The sequence below is a fragment of the Abrus precatorius genome, unplaced genomic scaffold, assembly GCF_003935025.1.
Source record: "Abrus precatorius isolate BTA unplaced genomic scaffold, Abrus_2018 Scaffold2, whole genome shotgun sequence".
Lineage (NCBI taxonomy): Eukaryota > Viridiplantae > Streptophyta > Magnoliopsida > Fabales > Fabaceae > Abrus > Abrus precatorius.
The window spans coordinates 12,994,689-13,016,983 of record NW_020874362.1 but is presented as its reverse complement, the minus strand read 5'-3'; the positions used below and the strand labels follow the sequence as shown (position 1 = coordinate 13,016,983).

At 31.3% G+C, this 22,295-nt stretch overlaps 1 protein-coding gene across 1 annotated transcript; it reads left to right on the top strand.

Moving 5' to 3' along the window:
* Positions 1 to 1,065: 1,065 nt before the first annotated feature.
* LOC113859483 (vacuolar-processing enzyme delta-isozyme-like) lies at positions 1,066 to 20,916 on the top strand. Its single transcript, XM_027492245.1, has 9 exons — positions 1,066 to 1,398; positions 1,931 to 2,087; positions 2,315 to 2,400; positions 3,221 to 3,420; positions 3,774 to 3,822; positions 3,905 to 4,138; positions 4,208 to 4,414; positions 4,571 to 4,714; positions 20,737 to 20,916. Exons 1-9 carry the CDS (start codon positions 1,066 to 1,068, stop codon positions 20,914 to 20,916), a joined length of 1,590 nt encoding a protein of 529 aa, XP_027348046.1.
* The last annotated feature ends 1,379 nt before the right edge of the window (positions 20,917 to 22,295 follow it).

The following is a 22,295-nucleotide window of genomic DNA, read 5'->3' as shown; positions in this document are numbered from 1 at the left end:
TAAAAATGTAATTAATGTTGCTTTGCCTATGATTTTTAACGTATCTCAATTCAAAACTAAAAAATATATTAATAATATTTTTTTAGAAATTAATATTTGAATCAGTTTCTAATATTGATTAATATTTTCCTTATTTTAAATAGATTTTTAGATAGAAGCAATTTTTTAGAAAGACATAACTGACACATCTATTTGAATTGAAAAAAACTATAATGTTAAGTCATTCAAATATTTAAGCTACTAAAATAAATCTTTCAAAGATTTAATTTTTTTACAACATTAATTCTCAAAAAATTTTGTTACTAAAATAGTCCTTTAAAAATTCAATTTGCAATTGAATTAGTCCTACAAAGATCTAAACTGATATCATAATAGGTTTTTTTTTTTAAAATTAAAGTAGTGAAATAAATAGTTTAACTTGATGATAAATTTAATTTTTGAGAAAAACTATCTAAAATTTTAGCAAATAAATCCTAATGAAAGACTAAAGTGATGATAAAAAGACTAATTTAATGACAATTTTTTTTGAAAAATAATATGAGAATGATTTATATTCTTAAAGGATCAATTAGATGGCTAAAAATCTTTAGAAAACTTATTTAGTGATACTTTTATTTTAAAGGAATAAGTTGATGGTCTTCTTATTTAAATTCATAAATATTCAGATAACAATATTTTATCTAGAAATTTTGCTAACACATATCTAAAAAATAATATTCATTGAGGAGTATTAATTGAAAAACACTGTTAAATAATTTTAATAAATGAAAATATAAAATAAAATAATTATTGTCTTGTTTTAATAATACAATAATGGTAATAATTATTGTCTCATACAAACATATACTCAATGTTTTTAATATAATAAGTAATTTTCTTAATAAATGCTCTAACATTTCAATTAATACAATGGATGGATTCTTATGTGACTTTTACTAACTCAATTATATATATACATGTTGAATTGGTAGTAGAACTACATCCCTCCTGACTAATATAGGCATAACTTGTTCTATTGTGAGTACTGAAAACAGCTCTTTCTTTCTCAAAAAATTTGCAGACAAGATGAATCTGAAAATCAAGTGTTGGGTCACAGTGATAGCCACAGTGTGGATGAGTTTGACAATGAGTGTGTTGGAAGGTGTGCGTCTTGTGCCCAATCAATACTCACAGGGAAAGAGATGGGCCTTACTTGTTGCTGGTTCTAAGGATTATGAAAACTATAGGCACCAAGCTGATGTTTGTCATGCCTATCAGTTACTAAAAAATGGTGGCCTTAAAGATGAAAACATCATTGTTTTCATGTATGATGACATCGCCTCAAATCCAGAAAACCCAAGGCCCGGAGTTATAATCAATAAACCAAAGGGTCCAAATGTCTATAAGGGAGTTCCCAAGGTATCTACCACTTTTATTTCCCTTAATTATATCTTTGTTCCTCTAATTTAGTTTTCTGCAACTTTTGTTTTTTTTTACTAAATTAAGTTCCTCATCGGTCTATTTCTTTTTACCTAAAATTCTTCAGTTTTAGTTCTTACTCAAAATTTTTACAATTAAATTGTCTTCTATTCAAAATTAACCACCCAAATATCAAATTTTACAAAAATTAAAAAATCTTTAAATTTTTGCTTTTCAATCCTAATCTTACTTTTTGTAAATATTATGAATTTATATTGGTAATATATGGTAAATTAGAATATTGATAAAATAATATTAGTTAAGAAATTAAAAATTAGAAATATTTATAGAAACAATTTACTGACTATTCTCTTTTAATATTCAATATAACTTTATCATAATTTATTTATTATTTGTTTAATAAATATTTTATTAACACTGATATTACCATAAAATGAAGAAGCAATAACTGTTATAGCTTATAATAAATAATATTTATGATAAAAGGCATCACATCAACTCCCTATGATAGGATTATACCGGAGGAGCCGCAAGTGTAGCAAACTTCTTCGCTGTACTTAGTGGTAACCGAAGTGCTCTCTCCGGAGGTAGTGGCAAAGTGCTCAAAACTGGTCCAAATGACATCATTTTCATTTATTACACAGATCATGGAAGTCCAGGTTTGATCGGTCAGTTACTCACTACCTTCTGAATTTTCCGTGTTGAGGATAAATTTTTTGTATAAACACTCACATAAATATGAAAATTATTTATATAAGAACAAGAGACGTGAGAGAGTTTATCTTTGTTCATTATAAATTATTTTAATGAATTTTAATTGTATAATTAAGATTTTCTCTTCAATATATTCTTATCTGTATGTATAATATTTTATTTTTAAATACTATTTGACCAGGCATGCCAGATGAGGATTATATCACGGCCAAAGATTTTGTACATGCGTTGAAGAAGAAACATTCCACTAAATCCTATAAAAAGATGGTGAGTTTCCATGTTTTTGAGGATAAGTTTTTCTTATTTGAATGTTGAGCATGTTATATCTATATTTCCAAGGCAGAATTAACTAGCTCACTCATAAACGCCAAACGTTACTGAGTTCAAAATACTATACTCAGATACTTAATTTTACAATTATATATTAGTATTTAACGAAATGTTTCTCTAATTTGAATTTGAAAGCACGCGTTAAAAATTAACAGTATTTTTTATTAAAATTATGAATAAATTTTAATCCGTATTTCTATAATAATTTAAATCATTAAAATATATTTATTAACTTAAAATTTTAAAAAGCATTCGCTACATAATTTTTACAGTATTTTAAAATATTTAATACGGTATATTTAGTGCTTCTTAATAGGTAAATTATAATCTTTTCTAGATATTTGACTAAACATTTATTTAGTAATATTTGAATATTTATGACGTGTTATTTGATAATCAGTTACCACTATAATATTTTTTTTATAGATATTTGAATAAACATTTATTTAGTAATATTTGAATATTTAAAGCCTGTTATTTAATAACCAGTTACCACTATAATAATAATAATAATAAGTAAAATTAGTCACCATAATCTCAAATTCAATAGATTAACTTATTTAAAATAGTGTTTATGAATAAGAATGGATATGCATAGCTAGAGTTTAAAGCGTACTAAAATAGTGTTTATGCTATTGATAATGACGAAAAATATGCATGAGATGTTAAAAATATTATCTATAATAAAAATCATTGTAAGATCCAATTGAATAAGGTTTGAATTGATGGATTGTTAATTCATTCTGCGAAAAATAAGGTTATATACTTGGAAGCATGTGAATCTGGGAGCATGTTCGAAGGGCTTCTTCCGAATAACATAAACATATACGTAACCACAGCTTCCAATGCAAATGAGAGTAGTTATGCATTTTACTGTCCTGATTTCTACCCTTCTGCACCGCCTGAGTACACTACTTGTTTGGGAGATACGTATAGCATTTCATGGTTAGAAGACAGGTATGCATGCAATATTTAAATATTCATCATTAGTATACTCATTTTTACGGTTTTTTAGTTCTTTAATTAGTAAAAAGATATTGCTTTTACTATTACTTTTAAATGCGCATTCTTTACAATACGTTATGCTTGTGGAATAAGTCCTCGTGTATATGATTTGTTTAATGTAGTATGCTGAATTTCTACACCTTTGCAACAGCTTATAACAGCAAGTGTCACAGGCCTCTGTATATTTTAATTGTAATTAGAAATTAAATATTTAAATAAAAATAGTACGAGATTTGTATGTGTAAATATTTATCCATTATTCATGTATCAATTACTTTGGTTGTTTGAATTTGCTTACGGAGCAGTGACGAGAATGACCTGACAAAAGAAACTTTGCAGAAACAATATGAAGCTGTAAGCCATCATTTCAACTCTATATCTGTTTCTCATTTAATGATGTTGATGGAATATAAATTAATATTCTCAATGATTATAGGTTCGTCGGAGAACGTTACTTGGTTATATGAATATGAGTTCTCATGTGATGCAATATGGAGATAAAAAGTTGAAAAATGATTTTCTAGATACCTACTTTGGTGGTGCACGCCCTGCTAGTGTTGGTGATGAATACCACCAGACCAACTATGCAAATTCATATTCTTTTGAACCATCCACTCAAACAAGAGTTGTCAACCAACATGATGCCCATTTACTCTACCTCAGCCACAAGGTAATTCTTGGTTGAACATCTTTAAGTACACATATAAGAAGAGAAGTGATTGTTTCTTTTTAATTTCAGGTGAAAAGGGCTTCGGGTGGTTCGTCGGAGAAGTTAAAAGCTCAAAAAGAGTTTGAAGATGAAATTGCTCATAGGGATCATGTAGATAATGCTGTCCATCTCATAGGGGATCTCTTGTTTGGAAAAGAGAAAAGCACAACGGTGATGCTCCATGTTCGTCCACCAGGCCAACCTCTTGTCGATGATTGGGATTGCTTCAAGACCCTTGTAAGTAATATTATCGAAATAATTTCTTAGATACACATGTGACCTAAAATTTCGTAGACACTTAATTTATCAATTGCCATACATATATATGTGTTCACTCTTTAATATTTGTATAATATGATGATGGATGATAAACATTTTTGCACTATTCACTAGATAAAAACTTACGAGAGCCATTGCGGTGCCTTGTCAAGCTATGGGAGGAAATACTCAAGAGCCTTTGCTAACATGTGCAATGCTGGCATTTCTGAGGAGCAACTGGTGGCAACGTTATTGCAAGCTTGTCCCAAGGAAAATCATGTTTTGTAAATTCATTTTGTTAATAATGTAATAACAATTATCTTGATGAATAAATTGTGCTTCCGTTCTTCATATTAGTTTATCATCCTGTTTGGAAAAAATAAATAAATTATAATGGCGCTGCTTTTATATGGTTAAGACATTTTTTTACCTATTTTGTTTGAAAAATGTAAGGAGAATGTTCAATACTTCTACAAATATTGTTATTTTTGTATAAATTAAAGTGCATGTTTTCAACTAAAAAATGGCGTGATCATAAAAATATGCTTTTTACAAGTTTTTGTTAAATATAGGAGAATCAGAAAAACATTAGATTTTAGCCGAAAAAAATATTTTTTCGGCAAGTTCTCATAGAGATAGTCATAGGAACCTAGTCTTAAGCGGAAAGAGTAACATTTTGAGGAGATTTGTTGAAAGAGGTATTTTGACATTTTTATAAAGAGTTGTCGAAAGAATGTTTTGAGAAAAAACTTGTCGAAAACTAATTTACTTCAAAAGAAAGATGAAATATTTTAAGTATAAAATGGTTTAAGTTCAAATAACAAAGACTTGTAAAAAAAATGGTGAATTAATGTCAAAATTCTAAATGCATTGGTGTGGTTAAGATCAGTTGCATATCAAGACACATGACAAAAATTGTAAATGACATGCAAGAGCGATTACAAAAACGTGTTTTAAGCAATTATGTTTTTAGAATAACATGTTTTAGATAGTTAATTTAAACTATACTTATAAATAGAATTTTATTTTATTATTTAGGAGTTATAATTTAAATCATGAGTGCTAATCCAAAAAAAGAGATTAATAGTTTCTATATTGATTGTCATTAAAAATTACATGTTCATGTTTATATTTTTGCAATTTATTTTTGTAATACAATTAACTTTATTCAAAGTTTACATTACCTTACCCTAATTTTTTTTTAGGAATTCTCCTTCTACCCTATTTTATTTTTATTTTTCTCTTGTTACAATGTTATTAAACAATTACATTAAAAATACTATAAAAAATCTAATAAAAAAATTATAAAATTCAATCCTAAATTATTCTTAAATTTATTTATTTACTCGATAAAATTCACTATGAACACTTCCTTGAATATTCTAGGATTAATAGTTAATTGAAATTGTGTGCGGGGCTCGAAAATGGCTATATTTAATTATCTCTTAAATGTGGTGCGAGGTATATGTACCATTGATGTGCTAGCAATTCGAATTCACACGTTACTGATAAAAATATTTTAATCAATAAAAATATATAAAAATTTAATTTAAATATATTAACAGTATAATTTTTAAAATATTATTATTTACCTATGAATTATTATTTATTAAAAATAATTCTTTTATAATAATTCTTTGAAATTTATATTTACAGTATTTTTAATTGTTTAATAATATCAAATTTTTTTTGATGATATTATATTAAAATTAAATTCAAATTTTAAATTACAGTGCAAAACATAAACAACTTGAAAAATTAACCTTTTAATTCTTAAAAGTAGTATATTTTAATTTATTTTAATATTTGTTTCACTATATCCAAAGTTAAAAATTTGTTGTTCCAATTATTTATGTATCTCTTTTTTTTTTTTTTTTGCTAATTTATGTATCTCTTTATTGCCAATCACTTATTTGTGAGTGGGTTAGATATCTGGATGCACGTTCGTTTAAAATGTACTTTTCACCGGATTAAGAAGTTAACTCATTTAAAAATTGTTAAGAAAAAAAAAAAAGCAGGATTTTCTTTTAGAATTTTGGGGAACCATTGCAGCAGTGTGCACCTTTCATGCATCCTATTTAATGAAATACAATTATGAAGAAAAGTAAATTATACCACCGAGCGTGGTTTGTTTTGAAATTAGAACAAAGAATTTATTTTTGTTGAGATACGAAGAACAAAACAAACATTACATAAGCAAAATAGTTTTACTCCAAAATTGCTTAAAGCATTTTAAATAAAGAAACTATTTAAGTTTAAACCATTTATACGGTCCTATGCTCTCAAAATCTTAATAACTTTGTCCTTTTCAGTGAAATAAACACCATATTGGACCAATTGCAATTTGTGCTTCTCTAGTGAAATGTACAGTTAAACGACCATTTTTTCCCCTTCTTGCCAACTTGCCAACGGGTAATTAACCCTTCAACTAATGGACCAAAAAACAAAACTTCACCTTAGATATAGTTATTTATTAATGAACGGATGAGATTTTAAATCGGTTACCTTTAGTCTTATTTTTTTCACTTTCTGTACTTTTGTAAGTCTTACTAAAAATTAAAATTTGAATGAAAATCCATCCAAAGTAATAGAAAGAAACAGAATTTTCAGATCAAAATTTCATTATTAAGTGAGAATAATAAATTTTATTTTGTTTTTGTTGTATACCAGAAAATGATTAGTTCAAATTGATTTTGTCTTGTAAAGAAGAGAATGATAATAAATTATTCTTTTTTTAAAAAATACGAACTGGTCTTAGCAAAAAGAAGCAAGCTAGAAGGAAGTCAAGTTTGGCTCCCAAAAATGGAAATTAAACATTGCAAAAAATTAAAGCCAGAAACAAGTAAATACTTTATACAAAAAATGGAAGGCAGATAAAAAAAATTTGGCCTCTTGTGAGAGGTCCTAAAAACAAAATAAAATAGAAAGAAGTAAACCAAACTATGGGGGATGGAAAAAACCAAAAGCATAGAACAGGAAGAAGAGAAAACATTAAGGAAAAAAATAATATTAGGAGCATTAGAGGAACAAGATATTGAAAGAAAGAAGAAAATTGAAGAAAAACAAAAACTAAACAGTATCACCACATTTTGGACCATCAAGTAAGTTTATCTCTCACATTAAGCATGCTGACAAATGATGCACAGATCCATTTAAAAATCAATGCTTAAACATAGAGTTCAAATGTCCCATTCACAACTAATTTCTTAATATAGTTATATAATGTATAACACAAACAAAAGAAGAGAAAAAGAAATAGTCATAGTATAGAGAAAAAAAAGAGGTAAAAAGAGGAAAACATAAGTGTACAAGAACATTGTTTAGTTGAGAAAACAAGAACTCAAAGTGTCATCATCTTTGGACCCACCACCTTCCTCGTCACAAATCACCCAAAGCTAAGCAGCTCACCAAAAATAGTGTCGCTCCGAAAGAATAAGAGCCAATTCTTTGAGCAAAATCATTACAATCAATTTATTTATTTTAATGATTCAACTAAAGTTTAGCATTCTATTATAATAATGCAAAAGATGAGATGTTAGATAAACTTTTCAGAGGTACATGTACGAGATTTGATTGGAAAGCATCATTCAGAATAGAATAGCAGATAATTTTGCTTAGCTCACATGTAAAAGGAAGTTACATAATGGGCTGATTTTGAATTTTTGACATTTTGGAAGTCACATAATAGCATGTGGTTCATGGGTTTATTAAAAGTTGGAACCAATTTAATTTTTGAAAAAAAAAAATGGGTTCATTGTTGAAATTTTTTGGATTGAAAATTTGTTTTAGTGCAAACGATTAATTTTAAACCGAACTACAAATTAATTGGGATGAGAAATCTTTGGCTGAAGATGAGGAGGATTAAATAATATCACTTTTAAATTAATAATAAAGTAAAGGAGGATTAAAAATATAAAAATATAACATTTATTTTCTTTCTTTTATTTATTAATGTTAATTTTTATCCCTTCAAATAATAATGTCGAAACCAAGGATACGATGGGACAACGATCATGTAGAAAATAAGAAGAATTATAGAATAACGGTTTGATAGACGATGCTAAGTCGCTATCAAAATAACTAAGTTTTTTAAAGATTTTGTAGTATAGAATCAAACCTAGGTCGATTCACAGAAATATATTTTCAGTCAAATTCAATTTTAAGTTTTTTTTTTAAAATACAAATAAGGTTTTTGGAGTTTTGAAAATTGCAAATTAATCGAATTGAATTACGAACAAAATACAATTGAGTAAAAATAAATTAAGAAATATCAATCAACAGAATACTAGATACAAGGATAAATCCTAAATTCTGGGTGATTACGTATCATTCGTATATGAACCTTTGTTGTAAGTGACTTAGAGGAAATATAGGGAAAATTGGAAAGTTCATAACACTGATATCTCTTGAGAATAAAACTATCTAGAAGTGAGAGTAATCCAATATAATAGAAGTTTCCAAAGGTTAATTTGAAGAAGGTAATGGAGCTATTGCATAAGGATAAATTTGAACTCATCATAGATTTTATGATGAGATTTAGTTCGGTGTTGATCGCATAATATCACATTTTAGTTATGGAAGCATTCAAAGTAAGAGAACAAGAGGGGAGTATCCTTATAGAAATGGTTAATGGTAGTGATATTCAACATTGGACTTAGTCTTGTAACACCTTCATTTTCTTTATTTAAATAAACAAACTTTTATGCGAATAGAAAATAATTTACTTAGTTTCACTTTCAAACTCCATAGTAACATAATAGCAAAATTTACAAATTTCTTCTTATGAAGGTTTCATGTTATTCCAAGGGTAAAATTTTGAAAACTTGAGATGATTAGATAAAATTTAACTTTATTTTTAACAAAACATGTAGCTCACTACGAATACATATAAAATTGGGATTTTTACTAAAGATGACAAGGAAATAATTTCAACGAAATTGACCCAAATACCATAAATTCTATATCTGGCCTTTAAAATCCTTTACACAATTTAGTTATCACAAATTACAATTTGAATAAAATAGTACATTTTCTCAAACATTTCTAATCTCAACAGAGCAGCCTTCCCTTTAATACCCTTGGACTATGATTCTAGGATGGGTAGACACCTTTCTCTCTTGACATCCATCACTTGAAAATATTAGTAAGGGTGAGTATCTCCCGCCCTACTAAATCTTTGGTTTAACATAAATAAATACTCACATGCATAGACGGTACTTGATAACACCAATCAACAGGGATTAATTCACAATAACACTCAAATCATACATTTTACTATCACAGAATAATACACGCAAGATAAACAACCAATCACATTCGCTAACTTTCATAGCATGCGTCTGCTTACTATCATGCACGTCACAATACATGTTTTATACCACGTCAATCGATATGTCATCATACATATGTCCCAATCACACCCGTCAATGTATTATAACACACGTATCACGACAACATCAACCAACATGACATAATGCATATATTCCAACTGCACCATTTCTATACTATCTCCTGCACATCACCCTTTAACATTCTTTTCACATTTACATTCAATGCCCCTGGGATCCCTTGAGGACTTCACAGCTTAGATAGCCGTCGGTTAGCCGCAGCAACACGGATATACGTGTGCTGACCCAGCCCCTTCTAGCAAAGGTATAATCAGGAGTCTCGTCAGAAAATAAGTGTGTGGCCTGTGAATGCTTTTATTTTTAGTAAATCCTTGTGCATTATCCACACAAGCATTCACCACCCTCATTTCTCCAAGATTTCCCAAATCTTCTCCGGATTCTATACCCCCAGTTGTATCACTGTAGCTATCTAAACATACCACCACATTTCTCATTCTTTTCACACTTTTTTATAGAGCAATGAGTCATAATGCGTGAGCTTTAACCAAATAATTTGGTGTATTATAATACATATATTATGAGTACGTCCTTTGGATCGTACCACAATACCTGTATTATAATTACATCCATTCATCTATTATGACTCCCTATTACAATTACTCTTTCTAGCATTTCATTCACATTCATATTCGCATACAACACACAGTGCCCACATTCAGTCATAGCACACGGCACATAGCCTATATTCATTTTCAACAACATTCAATATGTCATCTTCACCCATTTGCTTTATTCAATCATCGACATGCTCACACACACTTGCATTTATGTCACTGATTCACTCATTCAACATACTTCAACTATTAAACAACACATATACAATAATCATGTCATTCATCATCAACCAATCTCAACATACCTCAATCTTCATTAAATATTCATTACACAAGTTCACACGTCACACAATCAATACAAGGTACCGGAGGTCGGACACCTTCGGACTCAGCCCAATCGTACAATCCTTCACTCACATTTCTCAATAATAGCCATAGAGTCATCTATCCTAAGGTTGGGCATTATTCTAACTACTGCCAAATGATGTTTTTGCATTAAAAGTGTAATATTCCTTTAAGAACAGATTTATTCACAGCCTTTATTACAAATTACATTTAGATAGTAAACAAAATAGTTACGAATCCTTTATTTTAGTTACCTAAGAGGGGTTAGGGTTTGGGATTTACTCCTCCTTACCTTAGAATGGAAACCCACCATGAAATCAATGGTAGAATAGCTTCCAACACGGATCCTTCATCCCTAAACCATGGAAATCTCTATGAGAAACCAAGAATACAAGAAGATGGGGCGAGAAACCGAAACCCTAACTTATAAACTTACCTCCAAGCGTCCCAAACTTGATTTCAACCTTTAATCTAGCTCCCAAACAGCTTTGGAGGCAATTTAATTGGTAGGAACGGGTTGGGAGTAGAGAGAATCGAAAGGATTTCAAAGGGAGAGAGAAGAAATGGGTTTCTCGAACCCTAAACCCTTTAAATACCCTTTTGATCGTGACACGCTTGCTACAGCGACACATTCTCGATGCAGCAAGACATCTCTCATTGCAGTGACACCCTTTGTCGCTACAGCAAAAATCTCAGAGGGAACTGTACCCTGGTTTCTGCAAAATCTTGCTACAGTGAGACTCTTTTGTTACAGCGAGACTGCATCTAGAAATGCACCATAAACTGTTGCTACAGCGAGGACCTCTCACTACAGCGAGAAGGCGACAATTTCACGCCTTCCTCCCAGGACCCTCTCGCTGCAGCGAGAACACCCTGTATCTAACACTTAGCCAATTTCTCAATCCAGTCCCAAACATATTCAAATACGCTTGTACGCATCCGTAATCACCTCACGTATTTACACTATTATCCAATACACATCATCATCAATAATTCAATCATACAAACATATGGAAAATTTCATATATATATATATATATATATATATACACATACATAGCAATTAAAATATTATTACAAAATTTGGGGTGTTTTATGTCTTAACTTTTCAGTTAAAAAGAATGGAGACATGTCATATCTATTTACTGATGAATTGGTCAAAATGTGTTCCAGTAAGAGAATGATGTAAGTTGAATCTCCTGTTAAAAAGGGAATTCTAGCAGAGAAGTTATTAAGTATGTCTTTGGGTAAACAAAACAACATAAGGCAAATTTACTTATGCATATTTGAGACTTAGTAATAACAAAGTTTGTATTAAGGTCCATGGATGCTGCATTAATAAAAGAAATCAACAATCACAAAAGCCTAAGTATGTGTTTGAATACAAGGTTAAATAAATGGTGAAATAAGTAAATGGAATTTTTAAACAATTATGATTTAGAATAGATATATCAATCTGGTAAGTGTTCAAAGGGCAAGTGTACCCATCGAAAAGTAATAAAGGATTTTTAAATTAAGTTCTAGAAATATCATCCCATAAGGATTGATTTCCAATTACTAAGAATTTCCTAATTCAACTGTTTAAGCTTCAAAGATACGAGATTAATTAAAACAAGAATTTATAAAATCAATCATAAAACTAAGAGTAAGGAATACAATGCACGTCTTGGTTAAACTTATCATAGAGAAACCTAGGACATATGAGTTTCTCATTCAATCCTTTATGTTATTTTTTTGTTTAACTCTAAATCCAATTTCCTTGTGATTACCAATCATTGACACGAATACTATTAATACCTAATGGTCATGTAATATTAATATTCTTTTCTCTAAATTAACATCCCCAATGGGCATGCAAGACATCAATTTAAGAAACCTTAAGGAGCCTATGAACTTGTTAATTTATTAGAAGAAAAAGATTGGTTTAGTCCACCTAATCCCTTGTCTCGTTTTACCCTATTGATCTATTAATTAACCGAGGTACAGTCGCCTGACGATATAATTAATTTAGGATTAAGAAAGAAGCGCAATAGGATAAAATCTAATCACAAAACTAGAAATCAAATTTAGATTCAAACATCAAAATCTCATAAATTCATGAACGATAGTTCCCATAGCCCTAGCTATGGACTTAGTTACTCATGCTAAAGAAAAGAACTAAAAGAATAATAAATAAAGCCATAAAGAAAAGAAAACTAGAATGAGATGAGTTCCCAGTCTTCAAGTACGGTAGCTCAAAACTCCAAGTCTCGCCAAGAATATGCCAAAAATCCCCTTAGAAGAGAGATGAGGTGAAAAAGCAACAGCCAAGGTGTAAAACGGTGTCCCCTACAATGCCTGAGGTCTCCCTTTTAATAGGGTTTGAAAACCCTAAAGACTCTTCATAATTGGGCTTCCCGCAGATGAGCACAATCATGCAAGGCCTTAAGCATGATCGTGCATGGGCTCAAAGCACCATCGTTCTTGTTGAAAGGGTCTGGACATGCTGACTGCTGCGAAACTCTAATCTTCCATTAATTTAGGCCCAAAATGCACCCAAAGTCTACTTGCGGCATCTTTATACCAAACTATATAATTAATATATAAATTAGTGCAAACTCCAAATAAAATAAAGGTCAAAATGAATATATGGGCTGTAAAATAGGGCCTAATTACAGACTTATCAACTCCCTCATACTTATCTGTTTGCTTGTCCTCAAACAAGGTGTTGGTTAAGAGAATAACATAATAACTTGAAACATAATACCACACAAGGAACCCAAGATAAATGAGATAAAGAGAGCAACAAGAGTAATATCACTGAGCATAAGCAATCAAAAGGATTCCTAATTAGAATCTTATATTTCCATACTTTTCACTGAAACGTCAAACTAAGGTACTCTACTTTCCTCTCTCACTAAGGGACAAAATGAGATATCACTCAGTTCTCCTAAAGAAAAGTGTACTACATAGGCTTGACTATATACCGACTCTCCACTAAATAAATTAAATGCAAGTAAAAATGATGAGGTCTTTTTCAGGTTATAATATTGCCAAGGGTTTATAATAATTGAGGTGAGATAAATGAAAGAAAGGGGATATGTTGTAACGACAACAACGACCGTGACCGACAATCCTACTACTTTTAAATAACTTGACGTGTAATGTATACAGATTGCTATTAAGAGTCTTGGACCAAATGGGATTTTTTTTTTGAAACATGAGTGTATAGGATTATTCAACCTGGTTTATGGATACCATTATCATTCTTGAGTATTGAAAAACTTGCTTCTGATATAATTTAAAGTGACAAGCAGTCACGATATGGATCTTGATTCTTCATGCACCTGATAAGCAACAGTTTATAAAGATTCATGTCATACTCTTATTACTAATAATTACTCATGATATTTTGTTTTCTTCATTTACTCATAGTTTAGAAAATCATAACATTAGTAAGCACTACTTGAATAATATAGCCATACCATGTATTGACATAACTACACAAAGGGACTCCAATATTTTTCACCTGCTCATGAGCCAATTACTAATAATATGAGATACAACATGTGGTTTATCACTTCAACTAGAACTCTCTTATGGGACGAACCCACAGAGTTCACATTCATTACTTGAATGCATTGAAGAACCAATTTTTCTGCCTATTTAATTCCATCCAAATAAAAATCAGAAGATAACTGATAAAATAAACCTGGTCATATAAATAATCCCATAATTATCAAAAGTAACCGTAATTTATCCAAGAATCTTAAAACACAATCCACAAACATTAGAGTACCAAAACAAAGTACATTACACCCAAGCTACTAAATAAAATATAAAGTATCAAATTCTCCACCGTATAATAAGAGGAGTCCCTTAGCAGCAGACAACAAAAGAAATAACAAAACATCGGTTAGGACTCCTTGGAAGGGTCCTCTTCTATCTCCTTGGTATCTAAAGGATCCTCTTCAAATTAAGCTCAACGTGGAGAATAAGATGGAGAAAGGTTATCCTTAAGATTTGTGACAACTAAAAGAAAATGTCCAACACCACAATATATTTCAACAAAGAAAAGAAGGAGTGAGATATATTTTCAAGTAAATATTTTTCAGAAAAGAAATAAAACAATGTAAGTACGAGCATACATCACATTAATAGAATTGTAACTTTTACAATCTAACAAAATGCAAGTCTAATTACATGATGCATTAATGCAAATGATAACTCTTGGTTTGGCAAAATCTTATTTTCATGCTTATGTGACTCTGGATCCATAACAATCCTATTGTTTAGAAGTTGTTGGGAGTTTCACTAGCCAGCCTACATTTTGCATGTATGGTGGGGACTCGAACCTCCATCGACCGATCTAACTCGACCAACAAGATAAGCCTCAAGAGAAGGTCAGGATAAAGGAGCATTGCATGGAGACTCCCAGCCAGAGTTCTCAGGCCTAGGACACTCATAGGGCTATTGGTAAGTCACCTAACTCCATTAAATCCCCTAGACGTCGAGGTCCTCCCTATCTTTCACTAACAGCAGTTATAAAATAACCTCGTGACTTCCTTCACAGGGGGGGTGAGATTTCACACACATTTGCCTTCTGAATAGTCACATACACTTTTGGAGTTTCACTTGGCAAGTATTTACATCTGTGCTTCAATGCACTTTCTCTAAGTGTTCCAAGCTCACTAGCTTCGTCTCTTTCCTTGAGTTCCAACCATTACCCGACTAGAGTTACACTACTCATTTATTTTCAAAAAAGAAAGAAAACAAAGTTTTCACAAAAGGTTTACTTTTAGTCATTAGATTCAATTATTGAACTCAGGGTTAAAGCTAAAACCATGGCCAAACTCCTTAGAGTGTATATACTTACATACCAATTTACTCTCAGCGTATCATCACGCATTTTCCACCCTCAAAGGGCTCAAGTTCACAAATGGTACCCACTCAGCCTGCATATGCCTATATGCATATTCTTAGTGCTTCACACAACACATGCGCCAAACCATATATTTTTAAAGAGCACAACACATAAGATATCCTTTCAAATATACTAGGCATATTACTCATTTTGGACATTTCGATAAAACATTTCATTTAATTGATCTTTGGTTTTTGACAAGCTTCGACTAAATAGTTCACTTAAAATAATTTACAATTTTCACAAAGCAATACTTACTCAAACATCAAGTGTAAAATAATTTTCTACCAAAAATCAAAATTCGTCAAAATCAAAATATACTTATAATTATATTTTAAAACATCAAAAGTCTCAAGTAAATATAAAAATGTCAACATGTAACTCCAACACCACATGTCTCCTAATACATGTGTTCTAGACCTCAGGGTTAAGGGACAACCCTCTTTGATTCATTTCCTTTCTTACTGTTTACTTGAAATACCTCCTCTCCTTTACCTTGGTGAGTGAGGTAGTCCGCAAGTTCTTTTTCTTGGGCTTTCCGGTGTCAAAATTTGCAGTTTCTTGGTACCTTGCATTCCTAGTTCAGAGAAAAGTTTATCAGAATCCTTTGAGGCAAAATGGCCAAAAGCTAGTTTTTTTTAAAAAAAATTCAGAAACAGCCATGCACTTATTGCAGAAAATTGGAAAACTTTAGATTTAGGCAATGTTTGTAAAATTAAGTGTAACGGATTCAAACGATGTCCAAATCACTATCCGAAAATTTTGTTACAAAGCTAAGATCCTAAGGGTCAAAATAAACTTTTAAAAATTAAGTTTTCATGCACAGGAAAGTGCAGAAAAATTAAACTTCACTTCTGTTCACGCAGTTTTTTTTCAGATTTGCACCATTTTTTGTAATTCATTTCGTAAGGTATTCAAACAAAGTTCAAAATTTACATAAAAATATGCGTTGGAAAGCTGTTTTCATGTAGTTTACAAAAATTAATTTTTCAGGTTGAAATAGATCAATATAGACGGCAAAACAATTATTTCTTTACACTGTTTCTGCCGAAAACGTATAAATGAAGGTGCTAACGTATTCTATGCGGTGGAGGGGGCAAACGATGTCAGATTCGAGCTCAAGATACACTGTTGGAAAGATAATTCTGCCAAGGATACGTAAGGATGTTGCATGTCAGGTTTTGGAGATCACAGAAATGAGAAAAACAGTCTCCTTTGCTGCTGAAACACTGAAAACGCAGAACAAGGAGTGATCTCACCATTTTCACTATAACTTATGATTTTGATGTCCGTTTTAAGTGAAACCACTTGCGTTTGAAAGATCTTTCACTGTACAATCCAAATATGCAGAGGTTAGTGATCAATTGGATTTTTATAATATTATTTCCTCTAATTCCTAGCTCATTAATCCTCTTTTGTGCCTAATTGGTTGAATTGGATCATTTTATGATGTTTGAATTTTATTTGGGCTTTATTTAATTTTTTCAGTATGTGCCAAATTCTGATACTGTTTCAGTTTCTGGACCATATCTTGAGTTGTAGAACTCCTTTAATTGTGATTCTTGATTTGTAGGAAAGCTAAGAGAAAGTGCACAATTCCTATGAAGATGTCAGAAATCAATTATGATGATAAGAAGCTGAAACTGGGCCTGGAAAAAGTCAGAACGCTGCAGTCGCGGATCCTGAGCAAGGTGCAGTATTTGGGCCATATCTCAGTCCACAGATGTCCGATTAAGCCCATTCTAGTGGCATTTTGAAGCTAACATCCAACGGTACAATTGTCCTTCAGGCCACGAACCAAAAAGAGGCCGTTTTCATAGCCGAAAAAAGGGAACAAAGTGACGAACAGAATTTTGAATTTGGAATTTTAAGTTTTCTTTTTTGGCTCCTCATATTTTTTTTTCTTCTTCCTCTCTCTTCTCTCTATTTTCGTTTTTTTTCCCTTTCATGAATTGTTTCCCTCCATCCATGGAGGCTTAGATTCCTATCTGATTCAAGGATTAAAAGAGACATGACACTCTTGAGGATTGATTGATCGCACATTGGCATAAATTCAATAACAATTTCGGGTTTCATCTATTCCTTATTCTCTCCCTTTTGCTAATTATATTTTTGATTTGAAGTTATTCGTTTGGATTGATGATTATGCATGTGGTTGATTACGTATTATTCGATTGATGTATGTAATTGAGTTTTAAGGAACATGAATTGGATTTTCAGGTTTGAAAACTAAGATTAACGGCATTGGTAAATTAAATTGGCACAATTCAATTAGGTTCTAGAGTTTTCTGAATTTTAATTAATTATGTGCTAATCGAATGCATGAAGGTCTTCATGTGAATGCTGAGTTTGAATTGAGGTTTCATTCGAATTCATTGTTAATTACCGAATTGTTTGTTGATGTACTCTCTTAGAAATCCGGTGATAGAGTAGTCATTTTTCTTCTTAATTCTTGGATTGAAATTTCAATTTCTGTTCACTCTTTATTCTAATTATAATTAAGTGCATTTTTGTTTCCTTTATAAACAAACCCCACTCGTCTTATACACTCTACAAATAGGGATGGCAATGGGTAGGGTATGGGTAGGGTACTACAATACCCATCCCCATACCCGCGTTTTAAAAAAATACCCGTACCCAGCCCCATACCCTCGTGGGTATGAACATTAATCCCCGTACCCGTACCCTCTGGGTACCCGCATACCCGTCTTGTACCCATTACCCGCGCTTGTTTGAGAAAAAAATATTTATAAAGAAAAATATGTTTATATAACTTCACATAAGTAGCATAATAATACAAAAATTCAATATGTAGTAGTCGAACAAGGTACAAATATAGATAAAAAAATAAATATTCAAAGATCATAAATGTTAAATGTATCTTAATATAATAATTTTCTAAACTAAAATTCTTAGAAACAATAAGCAAAACTAAACACACAAGTTATTTGTTAGTGATAATCCTATCTTGTGTGAGATTTGATTGTTGGTAATGTCAGAACGACAACGAAATAGATCTGTACAATAGTTGTCCCTTCGTGCGGGATCACGTAGTAACTTCTTGTGACGGCATTAACAACTAATTCTAATGAATAACATTTCATAGTTATTAAGTTTTAGTAAGACAGACATTGAGATTGAGAATAGAGTTAGAGTAGAAAAGTTCAATATTAACAACAGAAAGTTGATACATAAAATATTTTTTTTAACTTTTGAATTTGAAATTGTAAGAAAAATAATAGATTTAATTAAAATAATATAATATAAATAATATATATATATATATATATACTAGTATTTTTTAACTCATATACTATACGAAAGTATTTTATCAAAAATATAAATTTTTGAAAAATTATTTTAGTGAATTAAATATTTATAATGTATATAAATTTAAAAAAAAGAATTTGAATAAAAGATAAATAGTTACAATAAAATTTTATAATAAAGAAATATACGTGTATATTAAAAAAATTAACAAATAAAAATTAACAATAATTTTTATATTTATATCTTTTCAAAAACTTCTTTGAATGTGAATAAATAGTAAGAATAATATTATTTAGATTCAATAGATTATAGTTGTACTTGTAATACATATGTTACATAGAAAAATATTATTTTAAATTAAAATATAAAAATAAAATTTAAATATTATTAATAAATAATAAGTTTACGGTAATAGTAGGTGATTGTAAAATTTATAAAATATTTATAATATATTTATTATTTATCATTCACTTTATGATTTAAACATCAATATGATTTTATTAACAAAAATATTTGTGTAAAAAATATTTTATGTGTGTCATATATAAATAATATTTTTAAAAAAAGTTAATCTTATATTAACTATGTAATAATTAAATTGTGTTAGCCTAATTAAATGATATAAAATAGTAAATAAATTTTTCTATTAAAAATATAAACCAAAATAAATTTTTTGGTTTACTTTATTATTAAATATATTTTTATATTAATCTTATATAACTTCACATAAGTAATATAATAATACAAAAATTCAATGCATAATTGTAGAATAAAGTTCAAGCATATATATATATATATATATATGCGGGTATGGGGCGGGGTGGGTACTTAGATACCCATACCCGCACCCATCCCCATTAAAATTTGCGGGTTTTTACCCACACCCATACCCGTATAGCGGGTAAATACCCTACCCATTATGGGTAAATTTTGCGGGTGCCCATCGGGTACTTTACCCATTGCCATCCCTACCAAATAGATTAATTTGCCATTGTGATTCTTTGAGAAACGACCCTAGTTGCTTACCTCGTACTATAGTAATTAGGTTTATTTTGACCCGTGTACGACCTCGTGTGAAATTGGCGCCGTTGCCGGGGAATCAATGGCGTTTTTAACATATTTAGAGTGTTAATCTTCCTTAGTGTGTTTTGCGTTCTGTGTTGAGCGTTTTTGCATTGAGATTGTGAGTCTTGTAGGCAAAAATTTCACTACCAGTTTGACCTTGGGGTTTGAGGCTGAATTTTGGTGTCCAAATAGCATTCATCACGCTGATCAACTTTGTCCAAAGGAGCTCCTATAAATTCCTTCATCTGGTAGGTGTTTTTCTACAAACGGGTAAAAATGTAATTTTTCTGGCGACTAACTCGGATTGAGTTGAAACTTGGTCAAACATTACAGAAAAATTCAAGGACTAAATTGAGTTGTGCACCCCTGAAATTCCAAAATTCCATCGTTTAGATCACTTTTTCAAGTTTTTTAGTATTCTAGGATTTTTAAAATTAGTAAAAAAAATTTCAAAAATAGGAAATTTTATTTCTAGTACTTCTGTGGTGGTCCTATATTTTTTAAAATTATTTCATTAGTTTTATTTCCCTATTAGCATTCTGTCGGCATATTGTGTGTCCATCATTCTTATGTGTCTGATGTTGCATGACACGAGCTAAGCCTGGTGAATTGCATCCTTTTAATCCTGAAATTGATAGGATATTTCATCATTTAATTAGAACACATAAAAGACTTACCTTTACTAATATTCAAGTTGATAGTGTAGGTTCTATTAGTAGTGTTAATCATTCTATTTTTGTGCATTCTGATTTTGAGGATATTATTAATATGGCTAATAGAACTTTGAAGGAACTTGTAGCACCTGATGTTAACTATCACGCTTTGGCAATTCAGTATCCAAATTTGGATGCAGACTTTGAGCTCAAGTCAGGGCTGATACACCTGCTGCCCAAGTTTCATGGCTTAGTTGGTGAAGACCCTCACAAGCACTTGTAGGAATTCCATGTGGTGTGCTCAAACATGAAACCACATGGAGTGGAGGAGGACCACATCAAGCTAAGGGCATTTCCTTTTTCTTTGGATGGATCTGCCAAGGATTGGTTGTACTACTTGCATCCTGGTTCCATCACAAGCTGGCAGGACATGAAGAGGATGTTCTTAGAGAAGTTCTTCCTTGCCTCAAGAGCTGCTTCTATTAGGAAAGAAATTTGTGGCATAAGGCAGATTACTGGAGAGACTCTACATGAGTATTGGGAGAGGTTTAAGAAATTGTGTGCAAGTTGTCCACACCATCAAATCAGCGACCAGCTCCTCATTCAATATTTTTATGAAGGTCTCATGCTAATGGACAGAAGTATGGTTGATGCTGCTTCTAGAGGGGCTCTGGTAGACAAAACTCCCACTGCAGCTCATGAATTGATTGCAAACATGGCTGCCAATGCACAACAGTTTGGTACCCGAGCCATGGTGTCTACAAGAGGAGTGAATGAAGTGAAGACCCCTGATACAAACCAGCAAAGGATGGAGAACATAATAGAAGAGTTGACAACTTTGGTGAGGCATTTGGCACTCAGTCAGACACAGCAACCTCAGCAGTCCATTCCAGCAAGCATTTGTGGAATTTGCTGTGTACCAAGTCACGCAACAAATCAATGTCCATAGATGCAAGAAACCAATGAAACAGTTGCTGGAATTTTTTCTGGAAAACCTTTCCAACAGTAGCAGCAAAGGAATTATGACCCCTTTTCCAATACATACAGTCCCGGATGGAGAGATCACCCGAATCTGAGGTATGGTAATTCTAATCAGTTCTAGCAGCAGCAGCAACAACCTCAATATCAGTTCAGGCACCATGCTGCAGAACCAAACATGAGGCAACAATATTCACAGCAAGCTAAACCAGACCAACAACAAAGCAGTAGCTCAGAACTGAGTCTAGCAGATTTGGTGAAGCAGATGGCAACCAGCAGTGTCCAGTTTCAGCAGAGAACAGAAGCCAATATCCAGAATCTGCAGACACAGATTAGTCAGTTGGCTACAACAGTAAATGAGCTGAAATCGCAAGGTTCTGGCAACCTTCCCTCCCAATCTGTGAGTAATCCAAGGAATGTGAGCGCCATCACTTTGAGAAGTGGCAAGCAGCTTGAAGTTCCAAGTGCTGCAGCAGAAAAATCAACTTCTGCAGAGATAGATGCAACTGAAGAGCAACCAGAGCCATCCAGCAAGAGAGACAGTAGCCATTCTGAACCAAAAATTCCGCTGCCTTTTCCAAATAGAGTGACTCAAAACAAGAAGATAACAGAGGCAGAAATAGACAAGAAGATCATGGAAACTTTTAGGAAAGTTGAAGTCAATATTCCACTCCTAGAAGCTAT